This window comes from Solanum stenotomum, chromosome 6 (assembly GCF_019186545.1).
Source record: "Solanum stenotomum isolate F172 chromosome 6, ASM1918654v1, whole genome shotgun sequence".
NCBI lineage: Eukaryota > Viridiplantae > Streptophyta > Magnoliopsida > Solanales > Solanaceae > Solanum > Solanum stenotomum.
Genome location: NC_064287.1, coordinates 5543083 through 5564165, shown reverse-complemented (window position 1 = coordinate 5564165; position 21083 = coordinate 5543083). Strand labels below are relative to the sequence as shown.

General features: G+C 33.0%; 1 protein-coding gene and 2 pseudogenes across 1 annotated transcript; 1 reads left to right on the top strand and 2 right to left on the bottom strand.

Annotated features, from left to right (window-relative positions):
* Window positions 1–1255: 1255 nt before the first annotated feature.
* LOC125868420 (uncharacterized) lies at window positions 1256–8655 on the bottom strand. Its single transcript, XM_049549075.1, has 6 exons — window positions 8644–8655; window positions 7595–7720; window positions 6864–6938; window positions 2589–2797; window positions 1585–1711; window positions 1256–1453 (listed from the first exon to the last, which is right to left on the bottom strand). The coding sequence occupies exons 1-6, from the start codon at window positions 8653–8655 to the stop codon at window positions 1370–1372; spliced, it is 633 nt and encodes a 210-aa protein (XP_049405032.1). The 3' UTR covers window positions 1256–1369.
* Window positions 8656–12186: 3531 nt separating this feature from the next.
* LOC125868032 (uncharacterized) lies at window positions 12187–15620 on the top strand (annotated as a pseudogene).
* Window positions 15621–16792: 1172 nt separating this feature from the next.
* LOC125866696 (uncharacterized) lies at window positions 16793–17354 on the bottom strand (annotated as a pseudogene).
* Between the last annotated feature and the right edge of the window lie 3729 nt (window positions 17355–21083).

The window sequence follows — 21083 nt, the reverse complement described above, 5'->3', positions numbered from 1 at the left end:
AGCCTGCTTTTTTAGCCCCTTTAAGGACAAATGGACAAAATATATCTCTTTAACCCTTCGACTTGTTCCAAATAATAATGGGAGGGAGGGACATAAACTAGTGAATTTCTCCCTCCTTTACCCTTAAGTAACTAAACACCTCATTAAAAGTCCACATCCAGCAGTTTGATGATTAAAAAGACGGGTATTTCTTCGTATTAATTTTGATAAAAGTCACCAACTGACTGATGTTTATCTCAAATAAATCTACCACGGTTACGGGTTAACACAAACTAGATATTAAATTATAACTTGTAGTGTAAGCGCACAAAAATCATATGGATAACAGGCTCTTCCAACGCCTAAATGTCTTGACTGTCTGGCACACTGAACAGCATGGTTTTCAAGTAGCCAGCAGAACATGAGGTACTTACTATTCTTGTGCTGAACAATCCTGATTGATGTATTGCGTCAATACAAAGGGGCAAATATACAAAAAGCAATAGGCAAACAATTGTTACAAGAGAAAGAAAATGATAGTCAATCTTTCAAATTAGCACTACAAGACATTCTTCATGACATACTAGGAGCTACTCACTCCGTTTCAATTCGTTTATCTAGTTTTCTATATAAAAGATAGTATTTTTTTTTCTTTTCCGCCTCTAATAATTTTGGGTTTAATGAATAATGTGATGATATTTATTATGATTGAATTTATTTTAAAATGCTCAAGAAAAATATTAGAGGTTAATAATAGTATTTCTAATAGTTGCTGATGATGTAATTAATCACTTCTTAGTATAAAAATTGAGGTGAATTTCAAGACACAAGCTTGATGTAAGCCAGCCACCTTCAACTTCTGTTAGGTTCTCACTTCTCAGCATCAAATAAGACCTATAACCCATTCATAGCACACAAACTTAACTGTCTGCTTTCATTTTCACTTCTTTTTTTTCGTGTTTCATAATCTTACGTCCTTACATGCAAACCCCCCCATCACCCAGCTCCGACTGGTCAACCCCGTCTCAGGGGAGAATACCAGAGTTAACAATGCTCTCTATATGAGTCAAGACAGAAGCCTCCCAGAACACGAGTCACATTTAAATTAAAAAGGATTTCAATGTAGAATGACTTGTGTATACAAATAAACTACAAGAAAGACTCATATACTGTATAATTAAGCCGAGTCTCCAATTCCTTTTCCATTTTTCTCGCTGTTAACTTTTTCCGTGACAAGTATTACCTTACTTCTACTTTGGATATTATATGGTGCACAAGTGTAGATATTTTGCATGACATCATGTACCCATCCAGCTAGTTGTCTCTGAGATAACTATACCAATGGAGTCTCGGTGATTGGTGGAGAAATCTGAAGCCCCAGTCTTGATGTTCATCCTTTCCGCTGCCTAAAGGCCTCAACTGCTTGCAATCGAAGTCTTTCTTTTGAAGCATCATGTGCATTATTCTTGAATGCCTTCATAATGAGAACACAAGTACGTTTTACCATATGAATATCAGTGTATACAAGGTCAATGTCATAAGCATAGGCAAAGTTCATGTCAATGCGAGTGTGTATAAATACAGTATACAACTATCCAGCTGTACCTTTGGAACTGCAAGCTTAGGTGGAGCTTCAACGACTTCACCAAATTTTATTTCTTCACGGCCAGAAAATTCCATGTGTTCATCAGTATTGGCCTTTTTGTGCTTCTTCTTCATTTCTGCCAAACGCCTGCATACATCCAAATTAAAACCATTCGGTAACAACCTGTAGACAATGCAATGCCTGAAACCAGTCCCCCACCCCTCAGAACCAAAAAACACTAAAAAAAAAAAAGAAAAAAAATGAGAAATGAAACATGTCACAAAATGAGTATCGTATGTGAAATCCTTATTACATTTGCTTCAGCAAAGAAAGGTTAATTTGGGTGAATCCTTTTTCATTTGCTTACAACAGAAGTTGCTTGATTACCCAGATTGCTTATAAAATATGATATTGAAAGGAATACAGTGCGCACATACACATAGACGGTAGAACAATGATCAACTACTTGTTGCGTCAAGGAGTAGAAAGTTATCTGGAAAAAAATACCTCAGCTGCTTCTCAGTAATAGGAGAAACAAGCATATAATCTATTAAACTAGAGAAAACAGGTAATGGTGTTCAAAGGTTAGTCGCTAAATTAACACTGAATTTGATTTGAGTCAAAGTTGTCATAGAATAACCCCCAGCCTCAGCAAATCAACCCCCTTACTACCCAATGATCTTAGTCATTCTTTGATAGCATACATTATTAATTAATGGCTCCTGGTCCAGGAACACTCCTAAGAACTTCAAGCTCCATAACCGTGACGTAGCGGATTTGACTCCCTTGAATAGCCGGGATTAAAATGCATAACCTTTTCCCTCATGAAATAGAGTTGGTTTAGTTGTTCTCCTAAACAAGATATGTGGCATAAGCATTTAAAATTGACATAAAACAATGGCTCTGCCTCTACTTCAACTCTCACCTCTGATATTATAGAAAAGTACTTTTCAAGTAAAGGTTACTACTATCTCTAAGCCAGGAAAGTAAAAGAAGGACTTTTTGCTGAGGCATCAGTTCTTACTGTTTCTTTCGCTCCTTTCTCTTTGAACTAGTAATGCCCAGTTCAGCTGTATCAAACCGAAGGTCCTTCACTTCCTTTCTTTTTCTCTTTTTATTTCTCTTCTGATGTGCATTACTTTCTTCTGCTCCAACACCACTCAAACTGCTTTTGTCATCTTTCCATTTGTTACCCGCAGTTTTAGCTTGAACTTGATCTTCTGAATGTATTCTCTGTTCAGGGACACATAGAAGTCCAAAGTTTGAACACCTAATATAATACACAGAATGCATTCACATAGAAAGGAGAAAACACAAAAAGCCATTGGAGGTCATAGTAGAACAAACAGAAGGGAAGGAGAGAGAACTCGAGTTCCTTTGCTTAATGATTCACAACAATATGTAAGTTACTCTAGACAAGAGAGAGCAGAAGTATACGAATCTATATTGACAGAGTCAAAGACCATAATTGGAACAACAAATAGTGAAAAGATCACTGGCATTGAAAAATGTGCAACAATAGCATACAGAAGCATTGACATTTGTTTAAGTCAAAATGGAGACTAACAGAAAATTCTTGAGATACTTCAAGTAAACTTTTATTTATTTATTGACAAGTTCAAAGTTAAAATTGAATTTATTTTGATTAACTTAAATATTCCATATATGTAACAGGGAACCCCCTACCCCACCCCATCCCACCCCCCAAACAAGACATATAGAAAAGTAGGAAGCTTACATAAATATGATTCTTTTTTTTTGATAACCAAGAAATCCGTCTGTGACCCGCCCTTTGGACCAATCACAACCTTCTAAACTCGGTGGATAATGGGCCCGCCCCTCTACCCTTTCCAATTAATTATTCCAGAGATATATAGAGATTGTATTTTGGTAAGTAAAAAACTTAGAAAATACGATTATACTCTTTGGCACATGTAATAGCTACATACAACAACAACATACCCAGTGAGATCCCACTAGGTGGGGTCTGGGGAGGGTAGAGTGTACGCAGACCTTACCACTACCTCGTGGAGGTAGAGAGGCTGTTTCCGGGAGACCCTCAGCTCAAACATGTAATAGCTACATAAAACACTATTTTTCCTGCAGAAAGGGGCTGCAAAATCCGTCTAACATTCTATAGCTTATAGAAGAAGACAAGTGTTGAGAAAAGGAAAACTATAAGAGCGACAGAGTCTAACAAAGTTGCTAGAAAACCAAACTAGACTTAACAGGGATTAATTGAATTTGGTGTTTTCAAGCTTGACTGCTTACTTGAGCTGATCATATATTAATAGACCTATCATGGAACACTTCCGAGCTTATGAAGTGTGTTAATCACAATAACTACACTTGCTCGAGGGATTGTGAATACATCATATATTCATATGAAATGGCATGTTTTTCCTGGTATTTGTTAATATGCATATACCAAAGCTATAACATGAGCACCCCCACCCCTTTACTACAGTAACCTTAGATCCGGCTATAGCCAAACTTTTCTGTTCACCCCAACATTCCCCACTTGTCTGATTGTTGCTGAGCAAGAGCACTCAATCACTGAGCTATTACGCACTCTTTCAAGAGTTGCTTCTTCTAGGCAAACTTCCTAGCTGCAGTGGCGGAGCCATATGTATTCAAGGGGTGTCAATTGATACTATTTCGTTGGAAAATTATACTGTGTAGTTTGGTAAAAAGTTCTTTTATATATATACTATACATCAACGCCCTTTGGCTTCTTTACTACTTTATATTTTGACACTCCTTAGTAAAACTCCTGGCCCCACCACTATCTAGCTGTCTCTGCACCCCTGTCTCATTTATCACTGGATGGTCGATAAGAATCCTCTTAATCATATTACTAGTATTGGACTATTACATTTCTCTCCAAACAAAAAAATTCAAAAAAAAAGATATTCATAAATTGGACTATTACTTGTATAAATACCATTATAACCTAAATCAGTAAAAGAGTGGAATTTATCTTTTATTAACTATAGGTTCCCAAACTCATGCAATTCCTGCACTGCCTACAACTAGTAGACTAAATAATTCCGGGTAGACTGTACCTTACCTTATGGAGGTAGGGAGGCTGCTTCGTAAAGAATGTCCGCTCAAGTGAAGCAAATCAAAGTAGTAATGGAAAAGGAAAAAACGACAATGAAGAAAACATGACAACTAGTCGGAAGAAAACATAACAACTAGTCGGAAGCACTGCAGAACATTCATTCATTAAAGGTACCATAACATTAACAACACAGTGTGATTACCTAAACATAGTAAACAACATATAGATAGCATATACCAAAAGCCACTAACTACCTGAATAAGGCAAAAATAAGAACTACAAAGTCCCAACTTTCAATAGGCAATTTTATCTTCCCATTAGCACTACCACCACTATCTCCTTTCTTCCTGTCTGCATTATCCAATGAACCTTTCCATCCCCTAAAACAATAATAAGAAAACCCCACTTCGTAAGAAACATTGAAAACTAAGAAAAACAATTACTTTCCACCAAAATTCCATGTACTAAATCAATTCACAACCAAGCACATACAAGACAGTGTATGTACCTGAAAAGGCCATAATTTGACGGAGCTTAGAGGGAATGGCATCAATAGAAGAGGTGTTGGGTGGGGGAGGAAGTCTAGTAGTGCCTCCATGAGCTGCTCTGTAATTCTTCTCTCTTCTCTTCTTCCCTTTACCTCCCATTTTTGCTTCTTCTTCTTCTCTGTGTCGACACTGTAATTCGTTAAACCCTAGCACTCTCCTTACAACGTTGAAGCAGGAGGCATTAAATACAAATAGGTTCTCTTATTCTTTAAAAAAGGTTAAATTGGACATACAAGTTTTTATGATTACAATTAAACCCTAGATAGTATAGACGGAGAGTTTTTCTCATCCTTACGAGTCGTTTGGTGTGAAGTATAAAATATAATAATGAGTCAAACAAGCTAGGGGTTAATTAAATTTTTTTTGAACTTATTTCTAACAAACACATTATTCCTAAATTTAAAGTTAAGTGTCAACACTAGATGGACACCAGTGTTTTGGACGGCGAGAGGTGACAAAAGGCGACAAGGGCCTGCCTCGCCACGCGGCGAGGCGCTCGCCTTTTTGAATCGAGGCGCCAATTAATACCAAAAATTAAAAATATTTAATTGCATATATAAATATCCAAAATCTCAATAGCAATAACATAACATATATAAATATCCATTAAAAGTACTCCCACAAAAGTTACAATTAACCGAAATAATTATAGAAGAATTTTTTTTAAAAAAATGTAGGCAGCGGGCAGTGGGCAGTGGCTTTAGTAGTTCAGTTCTTATTCAGAAATCAGACTTCAGTCTTCACAATAAAAAACAGAGGGACTGAGAGAGTACTAAAAACAGAGCAAAAGAAGAGAAGATAGATTGATTCAAGAAAAGAAGAGAAGAGAGATTCTTGTCGACTTCAAGCAGTACCTGAGCAGCAGCAGCAGTCGCGACAGTCAACTTCAAGTTTCCAATCGCAGCAGCAGCAGTCGCGAACTCTAATTCCAGTTGAGGGATTGATTTCAAGTCTCCAGTCGCGAAATGAGAAGGAGCAATCGAGACATAAGTTTGAAAAAATACCCAAAAGAACCCTAATTTGATTATTTGGCTTTTAAATTATTAAAATTCAGACTTTTAAAAAAAAAAAAAGGCAACGCCTATTGCATCGCCAATTCCACGTCACCCCTCGCCTTGGCTCGCCTTTTTGATCTCGCCACGCCTCACCTGAAATAGGCGCAAACCCCTCGCCTCGCCTCATCGCCAAAGGCGAGAGGCGCTCGCCTTTAAGAACACTGATGGACACAAATTGATCTTGTAAGAAAATCAATTTTGTCATCAATAGGATCAACTAGTGTTGGTACTTATGCTTAACAAACACATTATTCCTAAATTATAGTTTAATATCAACACTAGATGGACACAAATCGATCTTGCAAGAAAATCAATTTTGTCATCAATAGGATCAACCAGTGTTGGTACTTATGCTTAACAAACACAATATTCTTAAATTAAAGCTTAGTATCAACACTAGATGGACACAAATCGATCTTGCAAAAAAATCAATTTTGTCATCAATAGGATCAACTAGTGTTGGTACTTATGCTAAACAAACACATTATCACCTAATTTAAAGTTAAGTGTCAACCTCGATGGACACAAACAAATTATCACAAAATTAAAGCATAGTATCAATACTAGATGGACACAAACACATTAGGAGAAAACAACTGTACTTGAACTTTAGAAATTTAGAAACACCAAACCTTATCTTCTACTTTGATGAAAGAAGCAGTATAGTCTTGTATCAACTTTTTTAGATGTTGAGCTTCCTCAGTTGCCTAGCACGAAAAGAAACAATTTAAAATTTCTTCAGTGGGAGTTATAGAGAGATTTCAGTCATTATTAACAGTTGACAATTAGTAACAAGTTTGTGTTGTTTTTTCTTTTTCTTGATAATTCAAAATAGGTTACTCCTATTTTCAATTGATCAATGTTGATTGGATTTATTTTCATCGTTTTGCTGTTACAGATTTCTTATTTGTGCAAATTTAAAGAAAGCTAGACCACCATTTCTTGACAGAAATCCAACCAAAAGCTACAAGAACAGCACAAAACAGAGCTGGACTACCAATTCCAAAACCCAACCCAAGACTCTTATTATGATGTTTATGGCCAGAATCTTAAATAATCGGAGGCTTTACAATCACAGTATTATCAGAAACATTATGAGGATGCCTCACAGGGCCAAATCCATAAGTTCGAAAACTCCAATTCTCAATACTATGCAATTCAGTACTTCCCTCAGTAGAAGCAGCAAACCCCACATACATTAACTCTTTTAGATAATCAGACAAGTTGATATCAACAATCAAGATTGGTTTTTTAGGCTTGAAACAAGTCAATGCATAAGTTGGAGTTGATTTTTTTTTTGTTTTAGTGATATTCCTAAACATTTTCAAATTGTTGATGAGCAAATGGAAAATTTAAAACTTACCAAGATTGCTGCTGCTGCCGCCCTCTGCTGCTGCTGAGACGGCGCCGGTCGGGAATGGGTCGGGGATGGTGGGCGTGAGAGAGGACTGAGAGAGCTGACTGGCTTCAGCGCTTTGAGATTATCATTCTTTTTTAAAAGAAGTGTTAATTTACTAAATAATTATCTATATTGAAAATATTTAACAAATACCGATATCGTGAAGTCGATATTATTTAAATAAATAATAATTTAAGTATATTGACCTCTTAAGGTCGATTTTATTAATTAAAATTACACACACATATATATAGTATCAATTAAGAATTCAAAAATATGTGAAATGTAGTTGATAAATATCAAATTTAATATATAAATCTCCTTAAATTGATCATCGATATTTCTTTAATTGATAATGTATTTCATATCTGAATCATTAATATATAAGACTCGATTTGTTAAACTACTCAACGAGTATATAATCAACATATTTCATACTCTGATGGATTATCATTTACATGTCATTATATTGTCTACAATATGATCACTACACTTGACATCCATTCAAGATCAAACTAAAAATCTTAATAGAACTTGTTTTGTACAGTACTTTACGATACTCTATTGTCTATTTCATAAAATGAGATAAGACATTGAAGGTTATATGTATAAATAATTAAACAATTAATTATAAATATAAAATTTAATTAATTATTATCATGACATTTCTACAAATATCATCTCGCATTTCATATTCGGATGGATTATATGTTAGCTTTCACCTCTACATCATTACATGAGGTATTGAGTTTATTATTTGATGACAGACTGATAGAATTTGTACATTACTCTAGAAATATAAGTATAATTATCTCCTGATTCATATTAACGTAGTTTCATACTCTAAATATGAATTATTGATGCTTTTTTGTTTATTCCACGAATTTTAACTTTTTATTTATAAAAGTATACAAAATTGTTACACTTTTGAAACAATTAATTGTAGGTGTAAAATGAAAATTTAGTATTATTCACAATACAAAATTATGATTAATAGGATATTTTAAATAAACCGACATTCGCATGTCGCTTTTACTAAAAGCAATTAGATTAAATAAAAAATACCGACCTTATGAGGTCGGTATCACATTAAATTTTAAGATAAATAAAAAGTAATCATGTTAATTAAATAATACTGACATCGAGAAGTCAATATTTTATATTAATTTATTTTTTAACTTATATAAAAAGGTCATCCGGAGAACGATCTATTTAAAGTTAATTGCAAATATTAATTTTTATATATATATATATATATAAAATTAATTAATTTAATTACGCACAATTTAATTTTACCGACTTTCGGAAGTCGGTAGTATAATTTTTTTTGTTTTTTACTTTACACAAAATCGTCATCAGGAGGACGATTTCAATAAAATTAATTCAAAATAATTCTTGATGCTATAATTTAATTGAGAAAAATAAAATATTATTATTTATTTATTTATTTAATACCGACATCAAGAGGTCGGTATTTGATTTTCCCGCTTTATTTTGCATAAAAACCAACTCATTGTAGTCGGTTTTCTAAATTTTTTTTATTTTTTATTTTTTTAACAATATCGACCTTCGGAGGTGGGAAATTACCGACTTTCATTTGAGGTCGATAATTTTTAGGTCGATATTCACTTTTTTTTAGTAGTGAAAGGGAGTAGGACATATACGTTTTACTATAAAAAAAAAATCATTTTATTTGAAAAGAAGTGTTCGGTCAAACCCATGAAAATTTCAAATTGAAAAAATAACTTATATTTAACATAAAAATAAAAATAAAAAATCAAGCACTATTCACTTTTAACTTGTATTTGAGTAATTCAAGTAAAACCATTATTTCAAATATTCTTTGCAAAATGTACAATCAAATATAATTCAATAAATTCCAAATAATTTTGTTCTAAAATATTAAAATTTTTGATATTTCATATGATATTTTTTTATTTTTAATCAAATATTTTAGAATCGATAAAAAAAAATTGAATCTATCTTTAATAAGAAGCGATTTATTTTTAAACTGAAGTCTTTAGGCATGAGTTCTAATTAGTGAAACCCATAAACAAATATCAAACATTAAGGAAAAAAAAAGATTTGACAATGAATAATCTACTTCTTTTTTACTTTATTTGATACATTCCCGTAGTTTGATCAAAGTAAAATATTATAGGAAAAATTACATAAGTGAAGGCCTTTTATTTAATAATTACCATTTTTAAGTATACTTTTAATTTATTACCATTTTTGTCAACTTTTAGCAATAGTTACTTAAAATAATTTTAAAACAAATTTGTTCCTTTTCATGTAATTTTTAACCTAAAGCAAGAAAAGTGTTGCCCATTCGCTCATATCCTCTCTCTCTTTTCTTTCTACTCTTCTGTCCGAAAATTTTAGGGTTTTGTTGTTCTTTCTTCCCCATCTTTCAGCACAGAATTCTAATGGAAAAAGAAGGAGGAGCACGAAAATCGCCTAGAAGAAGTCCGCGGATACTTAGTGATGTTGGTACTTCGAATCAGAAAGTTTATAGAAGGAGTCGAATGAGGGGTCAAGTTTCATCTCCTACGATGAAGTTAATGACTGTTCCAATTTTAGTTTGGGAATCTGACAAGAATCGGGTGAGCAAAACAAGGGTGAGCAGAATAAGGAGGAGCAGAACAAGAAGCAAAACAAAGGTAAAAAACGAGTTAAAGAGGTGAACAATGTGAAGAAATCGAAAAAAAGATGCGTTGATTTAGCATCTACGTCGAAGAAAATCGTGGACTGTGATGACGATTTTGATGATTTACCTCCTCAAGTTCAGTCAAAAAAATTGAAAAATAAAGATGGGCCGGAGAAGAAGAAGCCAGTGAAGGATGCAAAAACTCGAAATCGATTGCCTCAAAATGTCATTCTACCAGAGAGTAGATATTCGGTATGTGATAGTATTTTTCCTAGTTAGTTGTTGTTTTAGGAATGATTGTATACTGATTACTGCCTTGATTTTGAGATCTAGTATGTGGAATTCACCTTTAATTCAACTTTAGTATGTAGTAATACAATTTGTTTTAAACACTCAAATATGAATGTGAGATATCAAGTTAGGATGCATAGTGTTGCAGTGCTAGCTATTAGTAGCTTTATATCTCAGGTTTAAGGGATTGTCATCTGAAGAAATGGCAGGAAGTGAATAGAGCAGGTTTTGCATTTGTTTGATTAAAAGGGTCACCTAAATAAAGGGGAGGGATAAATAAGATTCTGAGTGCTAACCCTAACTAGTTTGGGATTGAGTGTCCTAGTGTCTTGAATACTCTTCCAATGAAAAGCAGTGCTATAGCAGGAAGCTAGCAGTCACTTTGAATTTGACATTTATGTTTTACTTAATTGCAAAATATTTCTTCTTTGTCCATTTTTTTGTCTAGAATTAGTGGGAGCTTGTCAAATAGCTGGTAACACTTGTTCGTGTGAAAAGATGTGTAAATGAGAGGACACATCATATATTTTGGAGTAACATTGTTTCATGTTCTATCTGATCTTTTCTCCCGCATTCGAATGTTTTGTTCCAATGGATAAAGTGGAAATGTAGGTTTAAATTGCTTTGGAAGTTGGTTTTTCGATATAAAATAGAGCTTTAAGGGTATGACAACTAGATCATTGTTTAGGCTGCTTGTGTTGAAGTTGATAAGTTCTGGGTTTGGATTTTGGAACCAGAAGTGGTCATCGGTGTAATTCATCTTTAATTCATCTTTAATTCAACTGATTACTACCTTGCTTTGATACATAGTATGTGAAATTCATCTTTAATTCAACTTTAGTATGTAGTAACACATTTTTAATTCATGTTTAATACATATGCAGGATCGTAAATTCTGGAAACATCCGGATGTTGTGTGTATTTCGAGTAGGTGGTCATCTTACACTAATCATAGTGTCATCGACCAAATCAAACTATCTTTATCTGATAAACAACTTGAGTTGTTAAGGAATACATGTTTTGGTTACTTTCTTGACCTTCCAAAAGCGAGCACACAACTACAAGTTATTCATTGCCTTATAAATAGAGAGTTAAAACACACACCGGATGATGTGTTTGCTATTGAAATAAATAACAAAAAGTTGTTTTTTGGTCTTAGAGAATTTGGAATAGTTACCGGCTTAAATTGTATTAGTGATGGCACTCCTATCACTGTTCCTGATTCTAAATGTAGTTTGTTCAGTAGTTATTTTCCGGAAAAAATCACTGTTGCAAAGAGTCATCTACGTGCGTTGTTTCTAGCTAAAAAATTCCTAGATGATGACTCAGCTGTTTCATTGGTTGTTCTCTTCTTCATTAATGATTTTTTATTTTCATATGAGGACAACGAATACCAAATTAGTAATAGAGATTTTTACCTTGTGGAAAGTGGACAATTCAATTCATATCCGTGGGGTTTAGATGTCTACAAAAAGTTGTTTGATTCTGTGAGACATGAGCTTAAGTCAACCCATAAATACTATAGATTGGGTGGCTCTTCAAATTTGGATTTTTGAGTGTTGTTCAAAAGTTGATGAAGATATAGCCATTTGGGTTGCTAACTCAATTTCAAGAATCTTGAATTGGAAGACAATTGCCGAAAGTCCATGGCAAAAATATATTGAGAAATGTCTCTTCATGCCTACAAAAAATAAGGTATTTGTACAAAGTTAATACATTTTATGACATTGTTTAATTCTACTCAAGTTACTATATCTATTTTTATTTTGTTTATTTGGTTTTTCAGTTTGAGAACATAGTGGCTAGTGAAGATGAAGTATCTAAATGCAGGCTTCCTGAACCTCGTGATTACAATGCTTAAATTTTGAAATTGGAGCCTAAAGGATCAAGTCATGGTCTAGACATGTTGACCAATAAAGTTATTGAATTGAGAAAAGAACTTGTAAAGGTATATACAAACTTGACTTTAGGCTCTTTTTTTCCAGAACTTTTATATTTTTAATTCTTGTGTTATGGCTTAATATCTACTAGGTGAATGAAAATAACAAAGCACTTGAAGAGAAGATTGATTTAGGATTTAATGAAATCAAAGAATTTGTGGTGAATTCTAACAAACAATTATTGGAGGATATTTCTTTGTTGTTTGCTAAGAATGGTGGCAGCAGCTCTGTTATCAGAGAAGTCAGGGAACCATCTAAGAAGCAGGCTGGCGAGACGTTTTCTGGTGGATTAGATTTCAATGGAGGTTTCTTTATATTTTCAATACATTTCTGTTATAGTCATAATATACTTTTAATATGTTTTTCTTATAATATGTGTTAATTACATATACAACATTCTCTCCCTATGTTAATGCATCTGTAAATGAATCAAGAGGTCACGATGCTCATGTTATGAGATCAAATCAAAATGAAGAATCTCAAGTGCTTAAAGCTTCAGTTAGATTTGCTGACGTTGAAAATTTTGAAAGAGTATCAAGTAAAATAGGTAATGAAGGATTTTATACAAATATATTACATATTTCATATATGTTAATTCAACAATCTTATTTTAAATGTTTTTGTTATGTACAGAGGAAGATGTTGCAGGAATTGCTATTGAAAAAGTTTTGTCAGAGGTTGTTGCTGATATAAATGGTATTAATTTTCTTCACTTCAAATAAACTTCTTTCATTTTATTTTAATAACATTATTAAAATATTTACTTTGCTTACAGTCCAAGAGGCTGCTGATGTGAATACAGTTGGGGCGCAACCTTATGGTAATGTAGTCAACAAAGCCAACATAAATAAGTGTTGCATCTGTTGACTGTAAATTAATCAATATGTCTATTGTATGCAGATGCAACAGAGGATTGTCAAAAACCTTTGCATACTCTTGATGATTTTATTTTTCTTGATGAAGATCTTTCTCAGATCAATAAGACCGAAGAATCTTATCTAAAGAAAAGAGCCCCTGTTGATCAAAACAAAAAGAAAGTGACACCGAAGAAATGTGGCAGAAAGAAAAATCCAGGAAAGTTAATAACATCTCCCTACACACAACATTTCGAATCTGGAGGAACTTTATGTGTAACACGTCAATTTTTTGAGACGAAACATCTTTTTTCATATGCAACTGGAGGAGATAATGAATTGGATTTGATCGATTCATTCATTAAGTGGCTTTATATGGGTACAAAGAAGAGGTAATTCATTTTGAAGTTTGTTGGTTAATTTGTTACTATTGAATAACTTACATAATTCATAATAGATACAAGTTTAATTCAATCTATAGAACTCTCTCGTTACCTCTAATTCACAATAGATACAAGTTTCTTAATTCACTCTTCTTTAGTTTCCTTAGTTACCTCTTTTTTATTTGTTGCTGTCCCGTTTCTGAGTATTTATGTTGTAATTTTTTTATGTTTTGATAGGGGAAAGAAACCATATACAGATGCTCTTAATGTTATCAGTCCAGCATTTGAATTAGGTATTAGTAATGTAGCAGAAAGACACTGATTTTTCAAATTGGCACATTCTGGACAAGAATGATGTGATGAGGTTAGTTGTATAAAGTTTAATTGGACGTCAATATTTGTTATTCATAACGCTTGCCATTCTAGGAGTCATACTACCTCTGCTGTTGAATTTCCTGAATGATTTGTCTAGTGAGCACCTTTGTGTTCCTTGGGTTGAAAAATTCTGTAATTTCTCTCCTGCCATATGAAGTAGATTATTGCTACTGCTTGTGTCATTTTATACACTTAAGTTTCTATTGCTTTACTTGTCGCATGCATTGTAGCCCACTCCAGCTATTCAGTGTATCCTGTGCTAGCTGTTCTTATTGATGGATAGCTAGTTCAATAATTTATGCCAAATCACATTAGACTGAATAGGTGCTGATGTGTTTCAGATTCTGTATTATATAGTGAGCAAATTGAATCACTATGAATTCTCTATTGTTCTGACATGTTTAGGTAATTAAGAGAAATATTTGTTACCAGAATGCTTGGATAGAGGTTAGAACACATTACACCAATTGTAGTCTCCTTGTGTAAGATAACGTCTTACTATTCACGTGTTTATCTTTCCCAACATTTTATATATGAGTGGTTGACACTTACTAACTGACAACTTCTTGGAGACTAATTATTGAATCTTGTGAGAATTTTGTGAATCTTGTGTGTTGCAATATCACTTACTGAGTTTCTTGAGGTTAATTGAATGTTTGTTTCTTGAGACTATTTCTTTTTTACAGTTCAATTCTAATTTTTTGCAGCATATTGATGTCATTTTCTATTATCTAAGAAAGAAAGGAAAATATGAAGTCAACAGTAATGTTCGATTTACGACTATTGATTGTGTGTTCAAGACGAAAATTACTACTTCTTTCTTTCAACTTTGTGATGCTCATGAGAATAAGAAGAACTATAAAGTAAAAGATTCTGATAATATTGCCCGGTATATATGTGGACATCGTTTGTTGGCAAGCACTTCGTGGGATAAAGTGGATTATATTCTTTTTCCACTAAACATTAAAGAGGGTTGTCATTGGATTCTTGTCGTGTTTGATATTGTGCAAAGGTCTTTAGAGGTATATGATTCATTTCCGGCAAGGGGTGGGGTGAATTTTGAGGTTAAAAATATTGTTGAGATGCTTTCAATTGTTTTACCATATTACCTGAGTGTGGTCAAGTTCTATGATAAGCGTCCTGAATTGAAGTCAACACCAAAATACAGTGGGATAGATGAGTTCGAGAAAATTGAGTTTCATTTCATAACTAAAGGTGTTCCCAGACAACAAGATGACTCGCTGTAAGTATTATCAAATAGGTATTCTTTTTTGTATTAAGTAGATATTTTGATAATAATTTTATATTGAATTTTTTAGGGACTGTGGAGTTTTCGTTGCTACATTTGCGGAGTTTGTAAGTAATGGCCAACATATTCTAAATCAACAAGTAAAGGCAGACATTCTCCGAAAGAGATTTGGAGCTATATTATGGGAATATGCAAGAAGGAAGCAAGCGAGTGACCTTTAAAGTGAAGATGAAAGACCGGAAAGATAAAGAAATATAGTTATATTAGTTAGTATGACTGTGAAAACTATATGGTGTAAAAACAGTTTGTAGTTAGTATGGCTATGAAAAACTATATTGGTCTATTCTTCACTTTCTGATTGCTTAGCTTTTATTGAACAAATATGTGCTGGCATGCAATGGTACTTGCTTGCACGAAAGATGTTTCTTTTTTTCGTATTTGGGTATTTGCGGATCTCGTAATTAGGTGTAGATTGTACCAATTCGTATTTGGGTGTTTCAACAGAGATTCAACAGCAATAAGGAAACTAAGCATTGAGGTAAACAATAGTTAAAGTGTATTACAATGTATTAAAGTTGAGTTAAGAAAAAAATTGAAACAAATAACTAAGGAAACGATGAGAGAGTGTTTTATAGATTGAATTAAACTTGAATCTATTATGAATTAACCAAGAAAATCAATCAGAAGAGTGAATTAAGAAAGAATTTAAACAAGTCGTCAAATCATAACAAATCAACCAACAAACTGCAAAAATGAATTAAACTTGTATTAAAAGTGTATTACAATGTATTAAAGTTGAATTAGAATAGTGAATTAAGAAAAAAATGGAAACAAATAACTAAGGAAACGACGAGAGAGTGTTCTATAGATTGAATTAAACTTGAATCTATTATGAATTAACCAAGAAAATCATGGTAAAACAAATTTTATTTCTTATTCTTATTCTTGATCATAAGGCCTAACATTTTTGCAAGTCTTCCTGTTGTGATCTTGTTGTCCACAGTTGCTGCATCTAATTTTCGCCTTCTTGAATCCATCTTCTTTGAGTTGTGTATGTCTTTTATTTTTTGGTCTTCCCGGAGGTCTCTTTCCATGAGGTGGAAGTACAACCTCTTCAAGAACATGTGTTGGTGTGTTCCATGTGCTTTCATCTGGCAGGGGATCCATTTGAAACTGATATGCCAGCAATAAATTTTTTTTTGTATAGTAATCAGAGCAATATTTCTCATAACCAGTGTGCTTTATTGTTAAAACAGCCAAAGCATGTGGACATGGCAACTCATCCAATTGAAATCTCCCACATGTGCATGTACGTTGGTGAAGACAAACTGTGAATTGTGTAATACCATCAAGTACCGTATACACATATTTATTTGTCTCTATAACCTATGAAAAGAAAAAAATATAATCACGAGAGATGTTAGATATGAATCAGAAGAAAAAATATTAGCAAAAATAATTTACAGATCAAGCATACCCTTAATTCTCTGATGCAGTTTTATTGCGCCGCAATATATTTTCATACTTTTTCCCAAGGTGAAAACCTGAAAATGTCGCCTTTGATCTGTTATTGTTATTCCATTTCTGGACAAGCTGTCTCATGAATTCCAAGAGGTGTAAGACTGTAAGAACTTTGGCATGTCTTGTTCTTGAATTGACTGGTTTTGCTATATTTGACGTCATCATCCAAGTTCTGTTTACTTCAGCATGCACACACGACCATTTGTTGTATCCAATGTTTAGCAAGTAATCTTTGATCCTCTTATCTATTTTCTCAACTATTGTCATACATTGATTAAATTCTGTCATGGTGTATGTTTTTGCCATAAGTAGAACAACTCAGTTACCCTTTGCTGACTTTTTCTGAAGTTTTTCATTATGTTTTGCAGTAAGTGCCACATACACGCAAAATGAGGTACTTCATCGTAGACTCTCGAAGTTGCCTTAATAATGCTTGCATGCCTATAGAAAACGATACACATCTCTAATCTTTGACCGAATACGTCTCTAAATTGCTCAAAAAACCACCTCCAAGATGCATCATTCTCTGAATCAACAATGGCATAAGCAAGTGGCAGTATACTCCCTGCACCATGTACAATTTGTTTAATACAATTTTAATACATTTTTACTGCAATTATAATTCATTTTTAATTCATAGTTCAGAAATTCAATATAGAAAATACTAGTATCATATTCGAAAGTCTCACCTGCTGCATCTAAGGTATTAGCGGTTAGTAGTGTCCCTTTGTATGCTCCTTTTAAGAAAGTTCCATCAACAACTACAATTGGTCTACAATATTCCCATCCTTTTATCGAGGTGAACAAAGCTACAGACGCATATAGAAAACGGTCATCCTCTGATTTGTGCAATCTTATATGGGAACCAGGGTAAGTTGCCTCTAGTATGTGAAAGTAGCTTGGCAACTTTGCATATGATTGAATTGGATCACCCCAGACTAATTCAAGAGCTGCTTCTTTAGCTCTCCATGCTTGCATATATATGAGTCGCACACCATATTCAGCTAACATGTCACGTTGTATATCTTTTGGTGTGTAAATAACATCTGGTTCAGCACATTTACCGACAATAATACTCCCAACAACACTCTTAGTTGCTTGCCTTTCCGATAATGAATTATGTAGCAACAAACATGTGTGTTCACTTTCAAATTCTCTAATCTTGAACATTTGAGATTTGTTCAAGCTTGAAGCTTGTAAACTCCAACTACAGTTTTCACCTAAGCACTGTATCGAATAGCTGTTGAAAAAAAATTAATATACAATCAATAATTTAAAGTGACTTGAATTTAGGTCTTACCTGATTGAGCTTGATCTTGTTGTCTTGAATTGAAAATGCTTAAGAATGGAATGTTTTTTTAGTGCACTGGTGAGGACATATTTATTCTTATACACTTGATCTTTCTCAAATAAAGAGTGATTGGGATTAACAATGATGCCTGGTGCTAATTCTTCTAGCTCATCAACTTCCTCACATGATCCAAAGCCAATTAACCCTATTGCCTCACCAATACCATTAAATGTATTAGAGAAGTATGAATTGTGTATAACCCTCATTTCTTCTGAAGTGTCTGAACATAATAGTGGAATGAGTGTAGAATTAGTCTCCAAGTTGACTGGTTCAGTTGCTGTGACACACAAAGGGTATTTTGCCATATCTCGATGTTCCTTTTTGGTTTCAACATATACTTTTACCCCCATATCATTATGAATTTGAATTGGAGGAGACCTTTCATCAATTTTATATCTGATTTCAACTTTACTTGTTGATGTGTCTATTGACAATTGAGTAGCAATTATAGAAACGAGGGTGGCAAAGTTTGATTCCGTATTTATCAACACACCATCTGCCACGTAATTAGTATATTTGTTGCTAGGATCCCATCGTCTATTGAAGTAAAGCAGCACGGCCAAATTAGTCATATTTTTTTTCCTGCACATTATTAAAAAGTGTGCAGATTAGTCTATTTTTCATTGCTTATGTAATGAATTCTCAGGTTAGCCTTTACAACTGTATCTAATTCAATTATTGTTCAGTTCAGCAAATGTACAATGTCAATGTTTCTGGGAGATATTAATACTATTATATAAAAGTCTATGAGGGAGTATATACATCCTTCCAACACACAAAACTCAAACTGGTGTGATAAGCAAAAAGAAAATGGAAGCCACAAAGATGAGCAGCAAGAAAACAAAAGGTAATAAGTTAACAGTTAAAGTGCCAGAAACCAAACTCATACCACATAGAACAGATGACTAGAGATGCCAGACTCAACAACTCCCCTGCCAGTGCCTGTTGATATCCAAATTGTAGTGCAAGCACAAACACCAAAATGGCAAAGGAATAGTGTGCACAAGAGAAGGACATGGGAGTGTTCTTGTATTAAAAGTGTATTACAATGTATTAAACTTGAATTAGAAGAGTGAATAAAGAAAAAAATTGAAACAAATAACTAAGGAAACGACGAGAGAGTGTTCTATAGATTGAATTAAACTTGAATCTATTATGAATTAACCAAGAAAATCAATCAGAAGAGTGAATTAAGAAAGAATTTAAACAAGTCGTCAAATCATAACAAATCAACCAACAAACTGCAAAAATGAATTAAACTTGTATTAAAAGTGTATTACAATGTATTAAAGTTGAATTAGAAGAGTGAATGAAGAAAAGAATTGAAACAAATAACTAAGGAACGACGAGAGAGTGTTCTATAGATTGAATTAAACCTGAATCTATTATGAATTAACCAAGAAAATCAATCAGAAGAGTGAATTAAGAAAGAATTTAAACAAGTCGTCAAATCATAACAAATCAACCAACAAACTGCAAAAATGAATTAAACTTGTATTAAAAGTGTATTACAATGTATTAAAGTTGAATTAGAAGAGTGAATTAAGAAAAAAATTGAAACAAATAACTAAGGAAACGACGAGAGAGTGTTCTATAGATTGAATTAAACTTGAATCTATCATGAATTAACCAAGAAAATCAATCAAAAGAGTGAATTAAGAAAAAATTTAAACAAGTCATCAAATCATAACAAATCAACCAACAAACTGCAAAAATGAATTAAACTTGTATTAAAAGTGTATTACAATGTATTAAAGTTGAATTAGAAGAGTGAATTAAGCTTGAATTAAGCAAGTAACAAATGACATGCAATCGAATTTAAACCTTCTAACCTTTCAAACTTCAAAAAATTTCAAACTCAACTCTCTGCCCGCTTGATTCATCTCGAAATTGATCACTGAATACACATCGGTGAAGGTTAGTATAGCCGAGATACAGAATTAAGGATGAATTAAACAAGTAACTAAGACATGCAATCAAATTTAAAGCTTCTAACCTTTCAAACTTCAAAAAACTTCAAATTCAACTCTCTGCTCGACTTGATTTGTCTCAAAACTGCACTGAATTCACATCTTTGAAGGTAGTATAGCCGTATTTGTGAAGAAAATTGTGAGTAAGAAGTGGCGAGAGAAAATCGCACCAACGAGAGAAAATCGTAGCGGCGAGAGAAAATTGGGAGCGAAAGATGGAAAGGACGAAGTGAATTTGATTTAATTCAGCCAAATTGTCATATATGGTTAAAAAAATAATGTTGACAAATATAGTAAATATTTTTTAAAAAGTATATAGGTAAGTGATTTTTCCAATATTATATATATATGGCACTGGCGCCAGCGAGGGCCCAACATATGTTAGTTTCCTTTATTGTATAAATTTTAGGAATTACATAGTTTTAATATGAAATTACAATTTATCCCTATTAAGTTTATAATTACATTAATCCCTGAAAAAAGTAAAACAAACCAGATACATAATATGTAGCTCGGATAGATTAAAAACTAGTTCGGATACATTATAAAATAAAGAGGATACATAATATGTAGCTCGGATACATTAAAAACTAGTTTGGATACATTATAAAATAAAGAGGATACATAATATGTAGCTAGGATACATTATAAAATAATTTAGAATTAGGAGAGAAATAAGGGATTTTAGAGATTTTTAGAAATAGAAGGGAATATTAGAAATAAGGAAAACATAAGATGTGTATTTCAGTAATTTTTCCTTTATTTCAATTTATGTTACGCAAATGGAATCAAGAGTCAAATAAATTTTTTGTATGTATTTTTTTTAAAATATTTTAAATTGTTAATTTACAGTGATTTATAGTACCTTT